We start from the raw sequence: 16,569 nt of genomic DNA, 5'->3' as shown, positions 1-16,569 counted from the left end.
ATATGCCAATATATTTCCTGGGTATTTCCAAGTTGCGACTACCCAAAATGTTTCCCTAATTATGGCTGCAGGTCTAATGACTGTGTAAAAATGGACAAGGTCGCTTCTAATGACCTGCATATAAACAGATAGCTCTGTTCTCCAGTTCGGTCACGATTCGGTCATTAGGGCAGGGTTTACGAGCTACCCGACAATTACTAACCAAGCCAAGTGATCCGTATGATTGTGCCTGACACTGAGACCATTTCTATTCCTCCTTGCAGAGTCAACGATCGGATAATCTCGGTGAACGGCGTCTCCCTGGAGAACGTGGAATATGCCACCGCGGTGCAGGTGTTGCGCGATAGTGGCAACACGGTCCAATTGGTGGTCAAGCGTCGCGTGCCCCTCAATCCCATCAATAATGGAGGTGCAGTGCAGCATCAGCACTCGCACAGTCTCAGCTCGGTTGGTCTATTGGCCAATGGAAGTGGAGGAGTTGCACCAACGCCCTTGACGAGCCTGAGTCAACCCAACTCCCTGAACTCTTCGCTGGTGCAGAATGCCAGCAGTGGTCAGCCCATCAAGGTGACCCTCACGAAAGGCGGCAAGAAAGATGACTATGGCGTGGTCCTTGGCTGCCGGCTGTTTGTTAAGGAGATCTCCTCCAAAGCTCGCGAGCAACTTAATGCCAATGGCTACAGTTTGCAAGAGGGTGACATTATCACCCGCATCCACAACACCAATTGCGGGGATACGATGAGTCTCAAGGAGGCGAAAAAGATCATCGATGGTTGCAAGGAGCGCTTGAACCTAGTGGTTCTACGGGACATCACCAACCAAGCAGCTGTTAGCCAACTGAATCTGAACAATTCAGCGAGCCACCAGGCTTCGGCAAATATATACGGCACTCATCAGCCTCAGGTATCCGGATGTAGCAGCAGTAACAACAATCTTGAAGATCCATATCTGCCGGGCGGAGCCAGTTACTCCTCGCAGAATCTGTACGTGCAACCACCCACTCGCACCTCCAATGGTCCCAATCTCAATGGCAATGGGCTGAACGACGAAAAGAGTAATCTCACACCGCGAGGTCGCTCCCGGGGGCCCATTATGGATGGGGTATCTCTGCAGCAGCTGGACAGGCCCGTAACACCGACGCGTGGCAGGAGTGCGGCCATCGACGAGCCGCCACGTCCACCGCCGCCACGAGGATCGAGCGGGGGAGCGGCCCAGGAGGATTTCTACAGCTCTCGCAGGCAATTGTACGAGGAGCGCCAGAGTGCCGAGCCGAGATTCATTTCCTTCCAGAAGGAGGGAAGCGTGGGCATCCGCCTAACCGGCGGCAATGAAGCCGGTATTTTTGTGACTGCCGTACAACCGGGATCTCCAGCCTCGCTGCAGGGTCTAATGCCAGGCGATAAGATCCTGAAGGTCAACGACATGGACATGAACGGAGTGACGCGCGAGGAGGCTGTTCTCTTTCTGTTGAGCCTGCAGGATCGCATCGATCTGATTGTGCAGTACTGCAAGGAGGAGTACGACGAGGTGGTGACCAACCAACGTGGCGACTCCTTCCACATCAAGACACATTTCCACTGCGATAATCCCTCCAAAGGCGAGATGGCCTTCAAGGCGGGCGATGTGTTCCGGGTGATCGATACCCTGCACAATGGTGTAGTCGGTTCCTGGCAGGTGCTGAAGATCGGACGTGGTCACCAGGAGATGCAGCGCGGCGTTATACCGAACAAGTCGCGGGCCGAAGAACTGGCCACTGCCCAGTTCAATGCCACCAAGAAGGAGATGAACGCCAACGAGTCGAGGGGCAACTTCTTCCGGCGACGACGGTGAGTTCATTGGTCTTTCACCAAACCGAATATTTAATAACTTTTATTCCATAACCAGCAGCTCGACGCACCGACGCTCGAAGAGTCTGTCCCGCGAGAACTGGGACGACGTGGTCTTCTCCGACAGCATTTCCAAATTCCCCGCCTACGAGCGAGTCGTTCTCCGCCATCCTGGCTTTGTTCGACCCGTAGTGCTCTTCGGACCCGTATCCGATCTGGCCCGCGAGCGCTTGGCCAAGGATTTCCCCGACAAGTTTTCGACTCCACTGCAGGATGATGACAAGTCAGCTGCAACCAGTGGAAAGTGCCGCATCGTAAGGCTCTCGAACATACGCGATGTGATGGATCGTGGCAAGCACGCCCTGCTGGACATAACGCCCAATGCAGTGGATCGTCTCAACTACGCCCAGTTCTATCCGGTGGTGATCTTCCTGAAGACAGACAGCAAGCACGTGATCAAGCAGCTGCGCCACGGACTACCCAAGGCGGCCCACAAGAGCTCCAAGAAGCTGCTGGAGCAGACCCAGAAACTGGAGCGCGTCTGGTCCCACATCTTTAGCACCCAGATCGCGTTGAGCGACGAGGAGTCCTGGTACCGAAAGTTGCGCGACTCGATCGATCTGCAGCAGAGCGGCGCCGTGTGGATGTCCGAGTCCAAGGTGAGTCCTTTCCTTCCTGTCCGGACTGCCAGTCCATCCTAGTTGTCGTCTGAGTATTGTCTTTAAGTCCTTTTAAAATAAAGCATCTATTGGATGTCGTATCTCGTAATCTCTAACTTTACGTTGTCCTAACTGTCCAAGCAGGTGATGGATTAATAAATGTAGAAATGTAGTCCTTAGGAGATCTCTAAACTTAACACAAAAACCCTGTTATGTTTACCAAATTTGAATAGTAACTGAAGTCTGAAGAAAGATAAAACCAGTTTGGCTTTCTCTTTCCCTTCCAACAAAACTAAGAACTGTTTAGCACGATTATAGGTCAATTAACATGTGAATACTAGCAACTACCATAATATACATAAACATCTTTGGACAACAAATTGAAGAAAGGAATGTTTTCCACTGCGTATTTGTATCCGTTTATTTGATATAGTTTTAGTTATACTGCCCCATAGTTTTTTCCAATCTTAAATAATCTTATTTATCGAATGGACTCCTCCACTAATTTGATACCCTATAACTCTATAATTTCTACAAATGGTTATGGTCAATATTCTAATTTTTACTTTCGATACTTTTCTTATTCGTTTTTTAAAACACAACCACATGCACTTACAAACATGCCCATGATTGTTGTCAACGTACCGTATAAAAACAAAAAACTATTAACAGTTCCCCGATTCCCCCACCGAAATGTTATTCCCCCCCTACATCGCCCAGCCATGCAAGCTAGCTTGTTGCCGCCCCTTATCATCTACCTCAGTGCCACGCTACTCGCAGGATCTGAATCTGAACCAGAATCCGAGTAAATCCTATTCGCTTATCCAAAACCAGGCGCACACCCCTCCGCCGCCACGCCCTCCGCCCGTGGGTTACGCCCACAGCCAGAGTTTGGCTGAAAAGCCCCGAGATCGGAGGTCCTATACGATGGTGCCGATCATAAAGCCCGCTTCTTCGATGCCCAGTGGCCTGGCACCACCCGTTGAGCCTGCTCCCATGATGCCACTGGATGATGGTGTCCTGGCCATGGATGTGTCCAACTCCCAGTATCACAGTTCTCAGCCAAATCTAATGAGTCAGAGTTATTTGAACTCGAACTTAAATGGCGGCAGTACGAGTGCCGTAAATCAATCGAACCAATCCAATGCCACGAGGGGCTTTCAACCCGGACCATCGACAGTCAGCCGCTATGGATTGCGGTCCAATGCCCAGGTGGAACGTAGGACCACGCCCTACTACTACCACGAGCTGCTGCTGCAGAAGAATCTCTTCGACTCCAGCCTGAATCTTCTGCCCCAGCAGAGCAAGAACAGCAATCTGCAGCTGGAGCAGCAGCAGCAGCAACAGCATCTTGCAGATGCATCGAATGCATCCAAAAGGGCACCGATGGCCAAGCCACAGCAGCGATTGATTAGCAGTGGTCAGGGCAGAAGCACTTACTCCTCCTCGGGATCACTGAGCAATCTTCTGGGCAATGGCAATGGCAATGGCAATGGGTTGAGCAATGGGCACGAGAGCAGCGATGGCACTTTGGCGGATGAGAGCAGCTTCACACTGGCCTTTAATAATCTCACCAATCAAATAGCCAGTCTCAACAATTCAAGTAGCCTAAACAACAATAATTGTAGCAACAGCAGGAGCATCAACAACAACAGCAACAGCCATACTATCAATACCAACAATAATGTTAATAATGCTGATTCCAACAACAATGTTGGCCAAAGTAACGAATGCATTGCATGAGAATCGGTGTTAATTTAGTTGAAAAGGTCCGAAAGAACGAGATCATTCCGCTTGGGGCACAAGACTTTTCAACTGAATCTCCTCTATCCTTCCTATCAGCCCTTTGTGTATCTTTGTGTAATTACCGCATGTAGTTGTTTGTACTAAATTATTCATAAGACCCAAATCTCCTCATGTAGCATGATCAAGAACAATAATATTGCGTGTAGCCCGCTATTCGTTGAATATGTACATATGAATGTGTGTAATCGTGAAGCTAAAAGCATGTGAGGGATCATGAATACCATATAATCCTACAAAAGCAGCCATCCTACAAACTGTCATTCCAGGGGCTGCATAAAGTACACTATTTAATCTCAAGAGATCCAAGATCTGCATTTATACGAATTCAAATACTTGTCTGCTCACATTTCCACTTTGTAGCCCCAAGGAATGACGGCTTTCCAACTCCAAACGAACTCATTATCAATATACCAAATATCGAACCAATTTGACATACATATTTAGGCTTAAGTATTTACGCAAAAATCGCCATACAAATTTTTGCCAATATTTTTATAAAGTTGCTAACTAAATGTTTTTCGTTTCATTTGTTTCTTTTATTTACATACCAAAAACAAAAACCAAATATACATCATCATGGTCATTCCCCGCTTAATCACCCGTAAACCCGATGCATATACTTAAACAAACTCCACCAAAAATAATCAAAATGTCCTCGTCCAAACTAAAAACCAAAACCAAACAAAATATACTCAAAATGCCAAATATCTTGTGTTCGTCCACACATTACGTATCCAAATGCTTCGCAATCGAACGCCTTTCAATCAATCAATCGAATCGAATCGAATCAATCATACTTTTCAATGTTTCATAAACGTTTCTTGTTGCTGTTCTTGCGTTTTAAATTGACAACGAAAACCAATGTTGGTCGCTCCCAACGCGCTAAATTTGACATTCGAAAAAACTATCGCTAAATGCAATTAACTTTTGCCACAACTTGCGCCCCATCCTGCAAACCACCAAACCCCAGCCAGTAGAATCCCTCTCCGACGATTTCCTATTCCCCATGACCACATCCCGACTCTCGTATGCATCAAGTCCCGAATCCGATTTGGAACTGAGTCCCGGCCCATCCGCATCATTGTCGCTTGGCAATTTGCCGCAGTTGGTTAAAGCGAGCTCAGATCCATCGATTGCCACTAATCAGGATAACTTGGATAGGGATAGAGACATAATTGGTGAAGGACTACCACCTCCATATACGGTAAGCGGTCGAAAAAGCAACCAACAAACAAACAAGCAAACAAACAAACAAACAAACAAGCAAATCAAACTCAAACTAAGAAATGGCATGCGCTTACACTAAAATCAAAGAGAAAAACATCCAGAACATGGGAAGTTTCTAAGCGTCCATTCCATTCTCATCAAAATAACAAATGGTCAGCAAAAATAAAACAAATAATAATTGAATAACTTCAAGAGCAACCTTCTAAACTCAATAAACTTCAATTGTGGCTCTCAAGCTTGTTTTTGCTGACCAGTCCAACTAGTGTGCTAATCTATTTCACCACCCACTCACGAACCCTTGCAATGCACCTGCCGCAGGTACCCTACGACCATGGTGTCCCCGCGAATCCCAATCGCCGCCAGACCATGGACTCCAGCAAGTACAGCATCTACGGCACCAACGTGCCGCCGCAGCCGCAGCAGCCCGGCGCAGGAGGAGATCCGGCTGCAGTGAGGCCACAGTCTCTGTACGGGATTAATGCACCCGATCTGCCGCCCCGCATCGATCGTCAGTCCAAGCCGGGTGATATGCCACTGAACACCTCGGGCTCGTCGTCGCGAAATGGCACCCTGGGTCGCAGTGCCCAGGAGCGTCTGTTTGGCAAGGCTGTGGTGCAGGACGATGTCCAGGCGGAATACATAACCCGAAATGCTCTGGTCGGCTCCGGGGCGGCTGAAACCCTGGATCGCCAGCAGCAGCAGCAAACCCACGCGTCCTTGGAGCGGCAGGCGCGTTTGAATGCGCAGCTGAAGGCCAACGGAGGAGGCGCCGGAGGAGGTGCATCCACCTACGACAGTGTGTCCAGCTACGACTCGTACAACAACACACAAATGGCCATGCAAAACCTGGGCCGACTGGGTCCCAATGCACCCGACGATCTCAAATCAGTGCCAAATGCAAGGTGAGTGTCCCAAACGTAGCTAGCATGCTTCATTATTTAGTTATCCGTCCCAATTATGGTTCCAGTGGTCGCCCCTTGCCTCCGACGGGTCAGTCGCTCGACTACGGACGCACTCCGCACGATCACCGCAGCTTCGGAGGAGCCAACGATCTGAACCGACAGAGCAGTCCGGGCAGACCGCACTACCATGACATGAATGCGTCCCGTAATATTGGTAAGTAACTCTAAACCCACTGGCCTTTCCAACCTAACCAACGTATTTGGTGCCATCCCACAGATCCACGCAATGGCACTCCACAGCGTCCTTCGAATCTGGGCCTAGAAAGCAGTCCACGCAAGCCTTTGGTGGAGACGAAGACGGATTACGGCAAATACAGGTATGCGGGATGAACATGCCTTACCTTGGGAATGCCTCAAAAAATTGTATAAACCGCGGGCTTGGCCAAAAATAAAAACAAACTTCTGTTTTCTTTTTCTCCTGCGCCGTGGTATTATGTATATCAACTCACTCGCATGCCTCGCTATCGACTGTGTCGTAAATATTCCTTTGTGTCGTTCTGAATAAATGAATAAATGTATCCACGTGTGTCCCCGGCCCATTAGACGCTATCATTTACACGCGCCCCATTTGAAGCACCTGCATATGATGCACTCGCTCTCACCTTCGCCCTCGTCCTTGCCCCTTCACATGTCCTGCGGCCTTCAGCTGACGCAGCAGCAGCTGCTGCGCCTCTCCGCCGGCGGCTTCGATCGCCGCCCCATTGCTGCACCACGTCTGCATGCCCTGGTGGCACCACTGCCACCTCCAGCACTGATGTCCAGTGCCTCGGCCTACGACACACTCGTCTAAGCAACGAAACCGAAATCGAACTTATTATAGATAAACTACGACTTTTTTGCACCGGAAGCATTCCCTTAGCACCCAGTTTGTTCTGATTTTACGTTTTAGCTTCAAGTTGATTGTTAAAGCCCTTAGTGTGCTCAATGATCTGTATCGATACCTTCGACCATGTAAATAGTAAACTCTTTTGAGAGCTCCAACCCAAGGTGCAATAAACGATGCTGATTGAAACCCGATTGACCCAGATTTTTGTATGCCGTCCAAGCACCATAGATATTTATCATATTTCTCCACACATGTCCTTATAACTACATAAACTTTTTCTCTTTTTTGCTTATGTATTGTGCTCGCCATCATCAACTGTTTGTCCCCAAAACAAAACGCAATCCCACACACCCGACACCACTGCCACCCATAACGCAATTGTATATCACCCAATCCACAATGCCCAAAACCATATGAATCAACAATCCACCAGTCGAAACAACTCCGTATCGCAAGCGGATTACACCAAGCTACCGAAGACGGCGCCACATGGAGTGGTACCGCCGCCGAATGTGAGCAACGGCCAAAGCCAGATGAATGGCAGTGGAACGCCCAGCAGCAATGGCAGTGGACCCTTCAAGCCGGTGCCGCCACCCAAACCCAAGAACTATAGGCCACCGGTGCAAAGTGGTGGCAGCAGTGGCAGCGGTGGCACTACTCCGTGGGAAAATGGGGTAAGTTAAATCACATGCTTCTTGGACCTTCCACTCATCATAAGCTCCCGTTTCAGGACTCTGGCTCGCCACGCTCTCCAAATGGCTTCTATTATCCACCAACGCCTTCGCATCATCACTACGGCCAGCAGGCGACTCCCGGTTCACCCAGCAACGGCCACATGCAGCCACCTCCGCCGCAGCAGCAGCAGCAGCAGCCCACCTACGGCGGAAGTAATGGCAACTACGGACAGGCGCCACCACCACAACCCTATCCGCAGGCCAATGGCTACAACGGGAATGGCCATCACTACAACGGAGGCAGCGGCACGGGACCCTACATTGCACCACATCGCGGCATGCCGCCGCCAATAGGTAGGTGGTGTCCCTTTCCCAAGGGACTAAGTCCTCCAAGCCAAGAATCTGCTAATACCTAACATAATAACATTGCTACCCATAGGAAACCTGCCGCCCCACACGCCCGAACGTCATGCCCTGGACTTGGCCGGAAGTCGGGAGCAGCGTGGCTCGGCCTTCGAGCTGTATCGTAAGCCGCAAATCGGAGCAACCGCTGGGCACCATCACAACATGAGGTGAGTCCGTCCATCAGATACCCGTAGCGCCTTGAATAAATCCACATCTTCCTTTCCAAGAGTGAAAAAGAACAAGAAGGAATGAAATCAAACACACGAAAAACATACAGAACTCTAATTGAATCCCCCAATTTTCAACATTTGTGTTAACGAAAAATGTTTTATATTCTTGTTAAATGCCATTTGTACTTTATATCAAATATCAAACATTCAGTCAGCCAAGCAATCAGCCAATCAATCAGTCAATCATTATGCCAATCTATTCATACTTTCATGCGGTTGATGGTCATTACAAATTATTCGATGCAAAATTTCACGAAAAACGCACAACGAAAACAGATCGCATATATTACATAAATTTAATAATTATTGTATTTTGCAATAACCAAAATTATTAACCAAACCATAAATTAAAGCTTAACAAAATGTATAAAAACCAAAGCAAAGCGCTTCACGCACCTACAAAATGAAAACGAAAATAAAACATTTTTCGGGTTAACTTCTACTTGCTATTTTAGTTCACAGTACAGATTCGTATCCACATTTCTCTATTCTCAAACTCAAACTCAAACTCGTAATACTATTTAATATGATCATGCTTTTAGCTGGTTCTTTAAATATAACTACTCTCAATACATTTCTCGGGTATTTGAAAGTTAATCTTCAATCTAACTGTGGTTTTGGGTAAAGTCAACCTTTTAATTAAAAACGAAACTAACAAACTACTTTAAAATAAAATTTACAATTTTGGTAAATGGTGTTTATTCTGCAGTTTTGGTTAATATGCAAAGTATTTACTAAAAATTATGAATATATCTCACATGTGCGCTTCTTGTGTGTCTTGAGCGAAAGTTTTGCAGGAATAAATTGCAAGTTAGACGTGTTTGTTCAATATTTTTACCTACTTTTTTGAGTGATGAAATGTTCCGCTTCGAAAGATTCATATTCTGGTAGACTCTTCTAATAAAAAAATGTATTGCATAAAACTCCAGAATCAAAACATGAATTCACTTCACGAAATAACTTAGGTCGAATACATTGAAAACTTCTTGCTAATTGCACACACAAATTTCGAATCATATAATAAATCTCTAGCGAAATGGAGCCGTACGACGAGCGATACGATGATTACTATAACATGCCACCCCCTGCCGCCCATCCATCCCAAGGGCACCATATGCAGCGCTCCCGATCAGCTCCTCGTTATCCCCAGGAGCGACCTCCTCACGCACAAGATCCGAATTACTACGGCCACTATGGAACTTCTAGGGGACATAGTCAGCCGCGCCAGCAGTATCCTCAGCATCACCAGCAACAGTATTACGATGAGCATGGCATGGAGATGGGTCCACCGCCACTGCCCCCACATAAGAAGAAGAAATCGGTGCTGAAGAGCCCACTGGTGGCCCTCAAGAATGCGCTGCTTAAGAGCACGCGGCCCCTGAGGAGAATGAACAGCATGGTGGAGCCGGAGAGGAAACCGAAGGGACTCCGACGCCAGCAATCGATGCTGGAGAGGGGTGTGCAAAGACCCTACTATCCGGATGAGTATCCAACCTATCCAGCTGGCTTTGAGGAGCGTGCCCATGGCGGACAAGGCATGATGCAGCCTCATCCGCAAGATGCCTACTATCAAAGGGGTGGTCACTACACGTCGCAGCAGCAGGAGATGATGAACAGCACCTACCAGAATCTGGAGGGTGAGGATATCTATGGGAACATCGGAAACACAGTTCCTAGAATGCCGCATCACCAGGACAATGGTTACGGATATGACCAATACGATCTCTATGCCAATCGAGCGTGCATCGATCTCGAAAGAAGGCAAGCAGAGGCAGCTGCAGCTTCCGGTGGCAGAAATGGGAGGAGAATTGTGAGGCGGCACAGCACCACCACTGCGGATCGAGGAGGAAATCCCGGACCGCCCAGGAGGCCTATGATCAGTCCTGGTTATGAGCAGGATCCGCAAGAGATCTACCAGACCCGCAACGGAGCCTACATGCTGCCCGATCAGCGAAGGGCGCCCAGTTCGGAGGTGATGACCCGCAGAAGATTCTATCCGGGGGCTGCCAATGAGCAAACTGAGGAGGAGCCCCTCTACCAATCCCGTCGCGAAATGCAGCGTGAGATGCAGAGGAATCATCTGTACCAATCGAAACGGGAAATGCAGGAGAGGATTAGCCAGGGCAAGAGGGATATGGAGCGAGAGTTTAGCCCCCAGGGCAGCAGCAGCCAGTCGGAGACCTCCAATCCGGAGGTAATATACCAGAGTCGCCGGGAGGCCAAGGAAAGTGCTCTGAAAACGAGGGCACAACTGAGGGATCAGATCTATCAGACTAGACGGGAAGCCCTGGACAGCATGGCGGAACCGATCTATGTGTCCAAAAGAGATATGGGCAGACCGGCTCCTATCTATGAGACTCGGGAAGAGAGTATCCTCCAGTCCCGAGAAAATGAAACCGACGAAAAGAAGGAAAAGGAGTGCAAGACCGAGCAGATTCAGGTGGAGATTAATGCTCAACCGGAGGAACAGGTGGAAGATTCGACCTTAAGTCGATCCGACTTGCAGAAATCTTCGGACACGGTGATAGAAAATCCAGCGAGAGCTCCTCTTGTGCAGGATGAGGTAGATGACGACGAAGAAGAGCAGGCTCAGGCTCGGGATGATCCCGCTGAAAGCTCTGCGGATCAGACAGAGCTGCCAACGGCCATTGAAAACAATCTACACAACGAGGGAATGGTGGAGCAAACACAGAATGAGTCGGATGACGTATTCGAAGCAGCCGATAAGGTTTCTCCTCTAGCCGCTCCTACAGGTACTGTTCAACCGCCGACCCCGCGATCCAGTAGAGCTCCCTTCCACATTTCGAATATCCTAAAGCGAACAGCACCTCCTCCGAGTTCCCCAATGGGCGACAGCTGCACCTCCATCGAAACCCAGTACACATCCCAGGCCAGCCTGCCAGTGGGCCCACCAAATGCCACCAGTACGCCGTTCAGTAGCAGCATGTCATTGCCCATCGCCGGACCCGTAAACAATCAACCGCCGGCCAGCGGACCCTTTCCCACTCTGCCCCGCGAACCCAGCACCTCGCGCGGATTCTTTGACTCCAATGGTGGCACTCTGGCAGATAAGCTGTGGCACGTCTCACTGCAAATCCCGCCGGGAGCCATTCCAGCCGGAGTACGGCAAGAGATCTACTTCACCGTGAGCGATCCGCGAATGGGACAAGCCGTCGGCGGTCCTCCGCTGGACATGGAAAATGGTTGGTCCCACTAAACACAAAAACCCACTCTACTTCGTATTGTATCCTTCCACCAAAACCACCGCCACTACCACAAACCACAAACCTCTTATAAATTAAACACTCGTCCTGTGATTTTGTTTTATTACAGCATTGTTTTGTTTATTTGTTATTTAACATTATGTTTTACGTACTTAACCTTTGTTATTGGTGGCTGGTAATTTGCTGTAGCCTAAACATTAGATTTAGTTTTAATGCGATATGTACTAACTTGTAGTTTTTGCTTTTTGCATGTAATATCATACACATTTAAACTGAAATCTACATCTATACTGAACACTTTGTAAAATAGTATGTTATTTTATTTTCTTGAGAAAAGCAACATCACTTCTTCCCTAAAATATTTGCAATTCTTTATTCAAAGGCTTCAAAAGCTTTGCACGAATCGTATGTGTTTCCAACCGAAAGGCGTCTATGCCTGTACCCACTTCCTAAAACCCCACACGATTTACCACACTCTATTAAACACAACTATAATTGCATTTAGAGAACCCAAGGAAATGATCGATTTCTGAAACTAATGACTTGTTATTTGCCTTCGTAGGTGAGACAATGCTGTCACCGCTGGTGATGTGCGGGCCGCAGGGCCTTGAGTTCCTGGTACCGGTTACACTCAACATACCGCACTGCGCCGGACGAACTGCATCACTGGGACTGGCCCTCAAGGCGACCGACAGCGAGAAGAACCTGCACACCGAGTGGGACAACATCGACCTGCCCAGCAATGCCGCCGCCCACACGGTCTCCGTCAAGGTGGATCACTTCTAATCATTAAGATTCATAGCACTACTACTAGCATTCACCAACCAACTTGAACGATATACGAAATTGTAAATAGATCCGTAGTATCATATATGTATCGTAGGGCCGCAATTCCAGGGCAGACGAAATGAGCTCAGCAAAGAGGTAGTATAGGCATTGCTTATATAATATAATTAATTTAATTCGATATTGTCTGTTAATTGTGCCTTTAAGTGATCGTTTGGCTCTGCCTCTGAACTATTATATCGAGCTAGAAGTTAATCAATCGAATGCAATGGATACTTGTATAAAGCGACTAGAATTTAATTTCATACACAAATTATTATGTATATTTTAAATCATCCAATTACTATGTATTTTAAATGTATTCATATTTTTAACGCATTTTAAATGATATATTTGACATTTTATTAGATATTCGCATATTGCTTCGACCCATGATCAATTTTAATTGCATTCAATTGTTAAATGCGTGCAAGTATTGCAAGCTAAAGTTAAACATATACCATTTATAAATCGTAGCGATATCCTTAGAGCCAATACACACGCCTGTATAACCAGAAGAAATACTTTACAAATATTTATACGCATTTTTGAATTAAAGATTATACACACGTGGAAAGTTTGGGAATAAATAAAAGAGCAACAATAATAATCACATTGTCTAAATCATTTGCGTTTATAGTGGTTATACACAGGGTAGCTTTGTAGATTTGTAGATTTGTCACTGTGTACGACATCCCACGTAGTGACGAATCGCACCGGGAGAGGGTGGTCGGAAAAGGGGGTGTAAGGAAAAATGTAATAATTTGGACTAGTTGGGCCGGCGAAAAAGAATGATTTCTATTGCATAGTAAAAATTCTGAAATTTTGCATTAAATGACATATCCCTAATGGAAATCCGATGCTCCGTTCAAAATATTTTTTCAACAATGATTAGGTGGCGACTTTTCCAAATTTACATATAAACAGCTCGATATACCCCTTTGAAAAAACCTGCCAGGTAAGTTTACTCATTCGACACGCTTTACTAGTAAACGGCCGAGTGGTTAAGAGGTGATTGTGTTTGATTTTATATACACGTAATATTTATATATTTTGTATACTTATGTAAAAAACTTGCACAGAATATGTTTTTTGCTTTAAGTGCACTGTTTTAGCTATAAAGTCTCGCAAAGCACTTTAAATCTTATAGATTACGCCGAGTTTACTCATCCAGAGATTTGATTATTATTAAAATACAATTACAAAACTAAGCAAAAGAAGGCAACGCTTTTGCTTCTGGGACTGCTGATGCTGAAGCCGGAGTGGCTGTACCGGCCGAAACGGATGTCATAGAGGAGGTGAGGAGTATTTCCTGGTCGGGAATAACAGATACGGCCTCCTTCACATAGCCGTAAATGTGCTTGCGCGTATCATTGACAACATCGCGAACCATCAGCTTAAAGAAGTTGGTGTGCAGCGGCGTTTCTGTGTAACGTTCGTATTGGTCCAGGGAGTCCTGCAGTTTGAGCGTTAGGTCGTAGTTCTTGCGCACCACATCGAGTATCTGCTCCTCCGTGGGCGTAGAGAGGCCTTGTTCTGCCAGCCATTCCTTGATCTTGTTCTGGAAGTGCTTAACAATGGCCAGGATATTAACCAATGCGTTTAAGAGTTTGATTACATCGTCTTTGTATTCGCAGTCCGGCATCGTTGTATAGCGAAGAACTAGATTGAAAATGATTAGTTTTGTTTCCGCAGATAGAATCTTAACATTCTTACCCATGGCATGTATTTCCGTAAATACCTTTTCCTCGCGGTTCAGTTCGTAGTATAGCTCATCATAGCTATTTGTTGTGGCCAGGAAAGTATCACCGTACGTAATAAACAGATTAAATATATTCACCACCTGTAGCGACAAATGGAATATGTTGCACTTTTTGACCAGCGTCTGTTCTTGGTTGACCAAAAACCGCAGAAGGCCAATTAGAGCCGACCAAAGTTCCTTCCACGGATAATTGAGGCGCACTCTACATCTCTTTTGGTAGCACAAGATTCGATGGATAACGCCGATGCAGAGCAGATACAGCTCCATTGGGAACTTTTTCATCAAATGCGATACAATGAACTCCACCAGAAGGTCCAGTAGAGTGGCAGCCAACGGCTGCGATTTGCCCACCCGATCCACATTCAGCTTGCGATGACGCATCTGCGCCCGATGCAGCATAACCTTGAAGGTAAGATTGCTGTCGTGCATCATCGAGTTGGCATACTGGTCCTCTGAAATGCAGGTGAGGATGAGGAAACACAGCTTCAGATTAGCAATGCTCGATTCGTTCTTATTGTCCTGCATCACGATGGAACAGTACTGAAATACGGCCACCAGCAGATTGGTGGGATACTGCGTAATATCAATGATGGGTGCATTGGATAAATCCGGCACAGGCTGGGCCAGACTCAACGTGTTACTCGGCGAGGGCGGGGCACTGGACTCTGCCTGCGTGTGAGCCAGAGTTGTGATGAAGTTCCGATTCAGGTGCACTGCCTCGTAGAGGGCAAGTAGAAGGCCATTATTCGCCTTGATCTGCTGCACCCGTTCGCATCCTTCATCCGACACAAACATGTTGCCCACAATATTCGACAGCGACGAAAACCAGGAAGAGGATTGCACATTGTTAAGACTCTGAATGTACTGGCGACAGAAATCAATTAGCGACTGCGATATCATTTGGCCGTAGCTGGAATTAAGATAAAGTTCGGGTTACTATCGAAATAAGATAGGCGAGTTCGTGGCAAGTTATCTATTTGATGACGTCAGTCACCAGCTGCTGCTACATAAAAGAACTTAGTCTTTATTTATATATTTGATTACCATCAAATCTATTAAAGGTTTCCCAGGAAAAGTTACAAATTCATCCATTGACTACTTTGACTTACCCATTTAAAGCCAGCTCATCAGCGAGTATGGAGAGCTGCACCACATAGGGGTTCGTTGCTTCGTGCTTGCGATAGTTGACCAGGATCGTAAGTAGGATAACGATGTCGTGTCCATGCTGGCTGCGGAAAGTCGGATCGCTGAGTAGCCGGACAAAGGCGTCGAACATGCTGTGCATCATCAGGTGCTCAAAGAGGGCGTTCTGGTTGACGTTATCCGTGCCCGTGACCAGAACCTGGAGCAGTTTGAGGCACATAAAGCGAGCGTTCTCGGGCACATCGCCCAGGAGGATGCGATTGCAGTACTGCATGAGTAGCTTCAGCCATTCGTCCATCTTCTCGTGGCCGAAGATCTCGTTTAGGATGTTAAACGTGGGATCTGCGTTGGACTTTTTAAAGATCCCGTAGAACAGGGAGCACAGCGTTTGTAAGCTGTTGCACAGCCGCTTTGGATGATCTTCTGGGAGGAATCACGGATTATAAATGGCTTGGTGTATATATTAATATGTCAAACTAATCTACCCGTGTCAAGCATTTCGATGCACCTCTGGAAGAGGGTGTTCAGATTCGGTTTCACCAGCTGCAGCTGCTCATTGTTGAGTTTGGCAATCTCATTCTCCAGTGCCTCGAAGTTCGGCTGCAGCAGGAAGAACTCGTTCCAAAACTCGGGACTCTCGCTGCTGGGATCCTCGCCCCGGCACAACAGCTCATATATGTAGACCACCTGCAATAGAGTGCAATTAGTCAGGCAAATTCACAAATCATCAAGGGCGGAGCTCAGGAAATTCGGTGCTCCGGGCGAACCTTCTCCTTGGGCCGCTTGGTGGAGCCGCTGCCACTTCGCTTGCGTGAGGTCATGACTGGATGTGGATATTATTGACCTAGGGGACTTGTTTTAGAAACTCATAGTCTGCTGATGTAAAAATATATCGGAATTGGCAGAAGTAGTGGGTGGGCAATATTAAACTTTGTGATCGGGGAGTGACCATAGGAGTGAGTGGTCAAAATACCTGACAAGCTGCCAACTCGGAGTTTAA

At 47.1% G+C, this 16,569-nt stretch overlaps 2 protein-coding genes across 16 annotated transcripts in view; one reads left to right on the top strand and one right to left on the bottom strand.

Moving 5' to 3' along the window:
• LOC6552588 (tight junction protein ZO-1) overlaps positions 1-13,288 on the top strand; it is an 87,603-nt gene extending 74,315 nt beyond the window's left edge. For 5 of the 14 annotated variants that reach the window (XM_026981907.1, XM_026981909.1, XM_026981913.1 and 2 more), the window contains 11 exons: positions 264-1,826; positions 1,885-2,485; positions 5,262-5,495; positions 5,837-6,420; positions 6,486-6,634; positions 6,698-6,797; positions 7,740-7,980; positions 8,037-8,334; positions 8,420-8,552; positions 9,648-11,818; positions 12,402-13,288. In XM_026981907.1, coding sequence (XP_026837708.1) covers positions 264-1,826; positions 1,885-2,485; positions 5,262-5,495; positions 5,837-6,420; positions 6,486-6,634; positions 6,698-6,797; positions 7,740-7,980; positions 8,037-8,334; positions 8,420-8,552; positions 9,648-11,818; positions 12,402-12,625 — 6,298 coding nt within the window. In that variant the 3' untranslated portion in view covers positions 12,626-13,288. Of the gene's footprint in view, positions 1-263; positions 1,827-1,884; positions 2,486-3,157; positions 5,496-5,836; positions 6,421-6,485; positions 6,635-6,697; positions 6,798-7,023; positions 7,498-7,739; positions 7,981-8,036; positions 8,335-8,419; positions 8,553-9,647; positions 11,819-12,401 lie in introns of those variants that run through there. The other 9 variants (XM_015154540.2, XM_026981926.1, XM_015154548.2 and 6 more) reach the window with 7 other exon arrangements.
• Positions 13,289-13,684: 396 nt separating this feature from the next.
• On the bottom strand, positions 13,685-16,566 carry LOC6552589 (armadillo-like helical domain-containing protein 3). 2 transcript variants are annotated; one of them, XM_001980862.3, is made up of 5 exons: positions 16,337-16,566; positions 16,055-16,256; positions 15,536-15,992; positions 14,381-15,336; positions 13,685-14,326 (listed from the first exon to the last, which is right to left on the bottom strand). In XM_001980862.3, exons 1-5 carry the CDS (start codon positions 16,388-16,390, stop codon positions 13,872-13,874), a joined length of 2,124 nt encoding a protein of 707 aa, XP_001980898.1. In that variant the 5' UTR covers positions 16,391-16,566; the 3' UTR covers positions 13,685-13,871. The 2 variants fall into 2 exon arrangements, with proteins under 2 accessions (XP_001980898.1, XP_015009574.1); XM_015154088.2 differs by having other exon boundaries at positions 15,536-15,989.
• Between the last annotated feature and the right edge of the window lie 3 nt (positions 16,567-16,569).

Source organism: Drosophila erecta, unplaced genomic scaffold (genome assembly GCF_003286155.1).
Source record: "Drosophila erecta strain 14021-0224.00,06,07 unplaced genomic scaffold, DereRS2 tig00000000-arrow-pilon, whole genome shotgun sequence".
Lineage (NCBI taxonomy): Eukaryota > Metazoa > Arthropoda > Insecta > Diptera > Drosophilidae > Drosophila > Drosophila erecta.
Note: the sequence above shows the minus strand (reverse complement) of the source record. Positions and strands in the feature narration are given on the sequence as shown.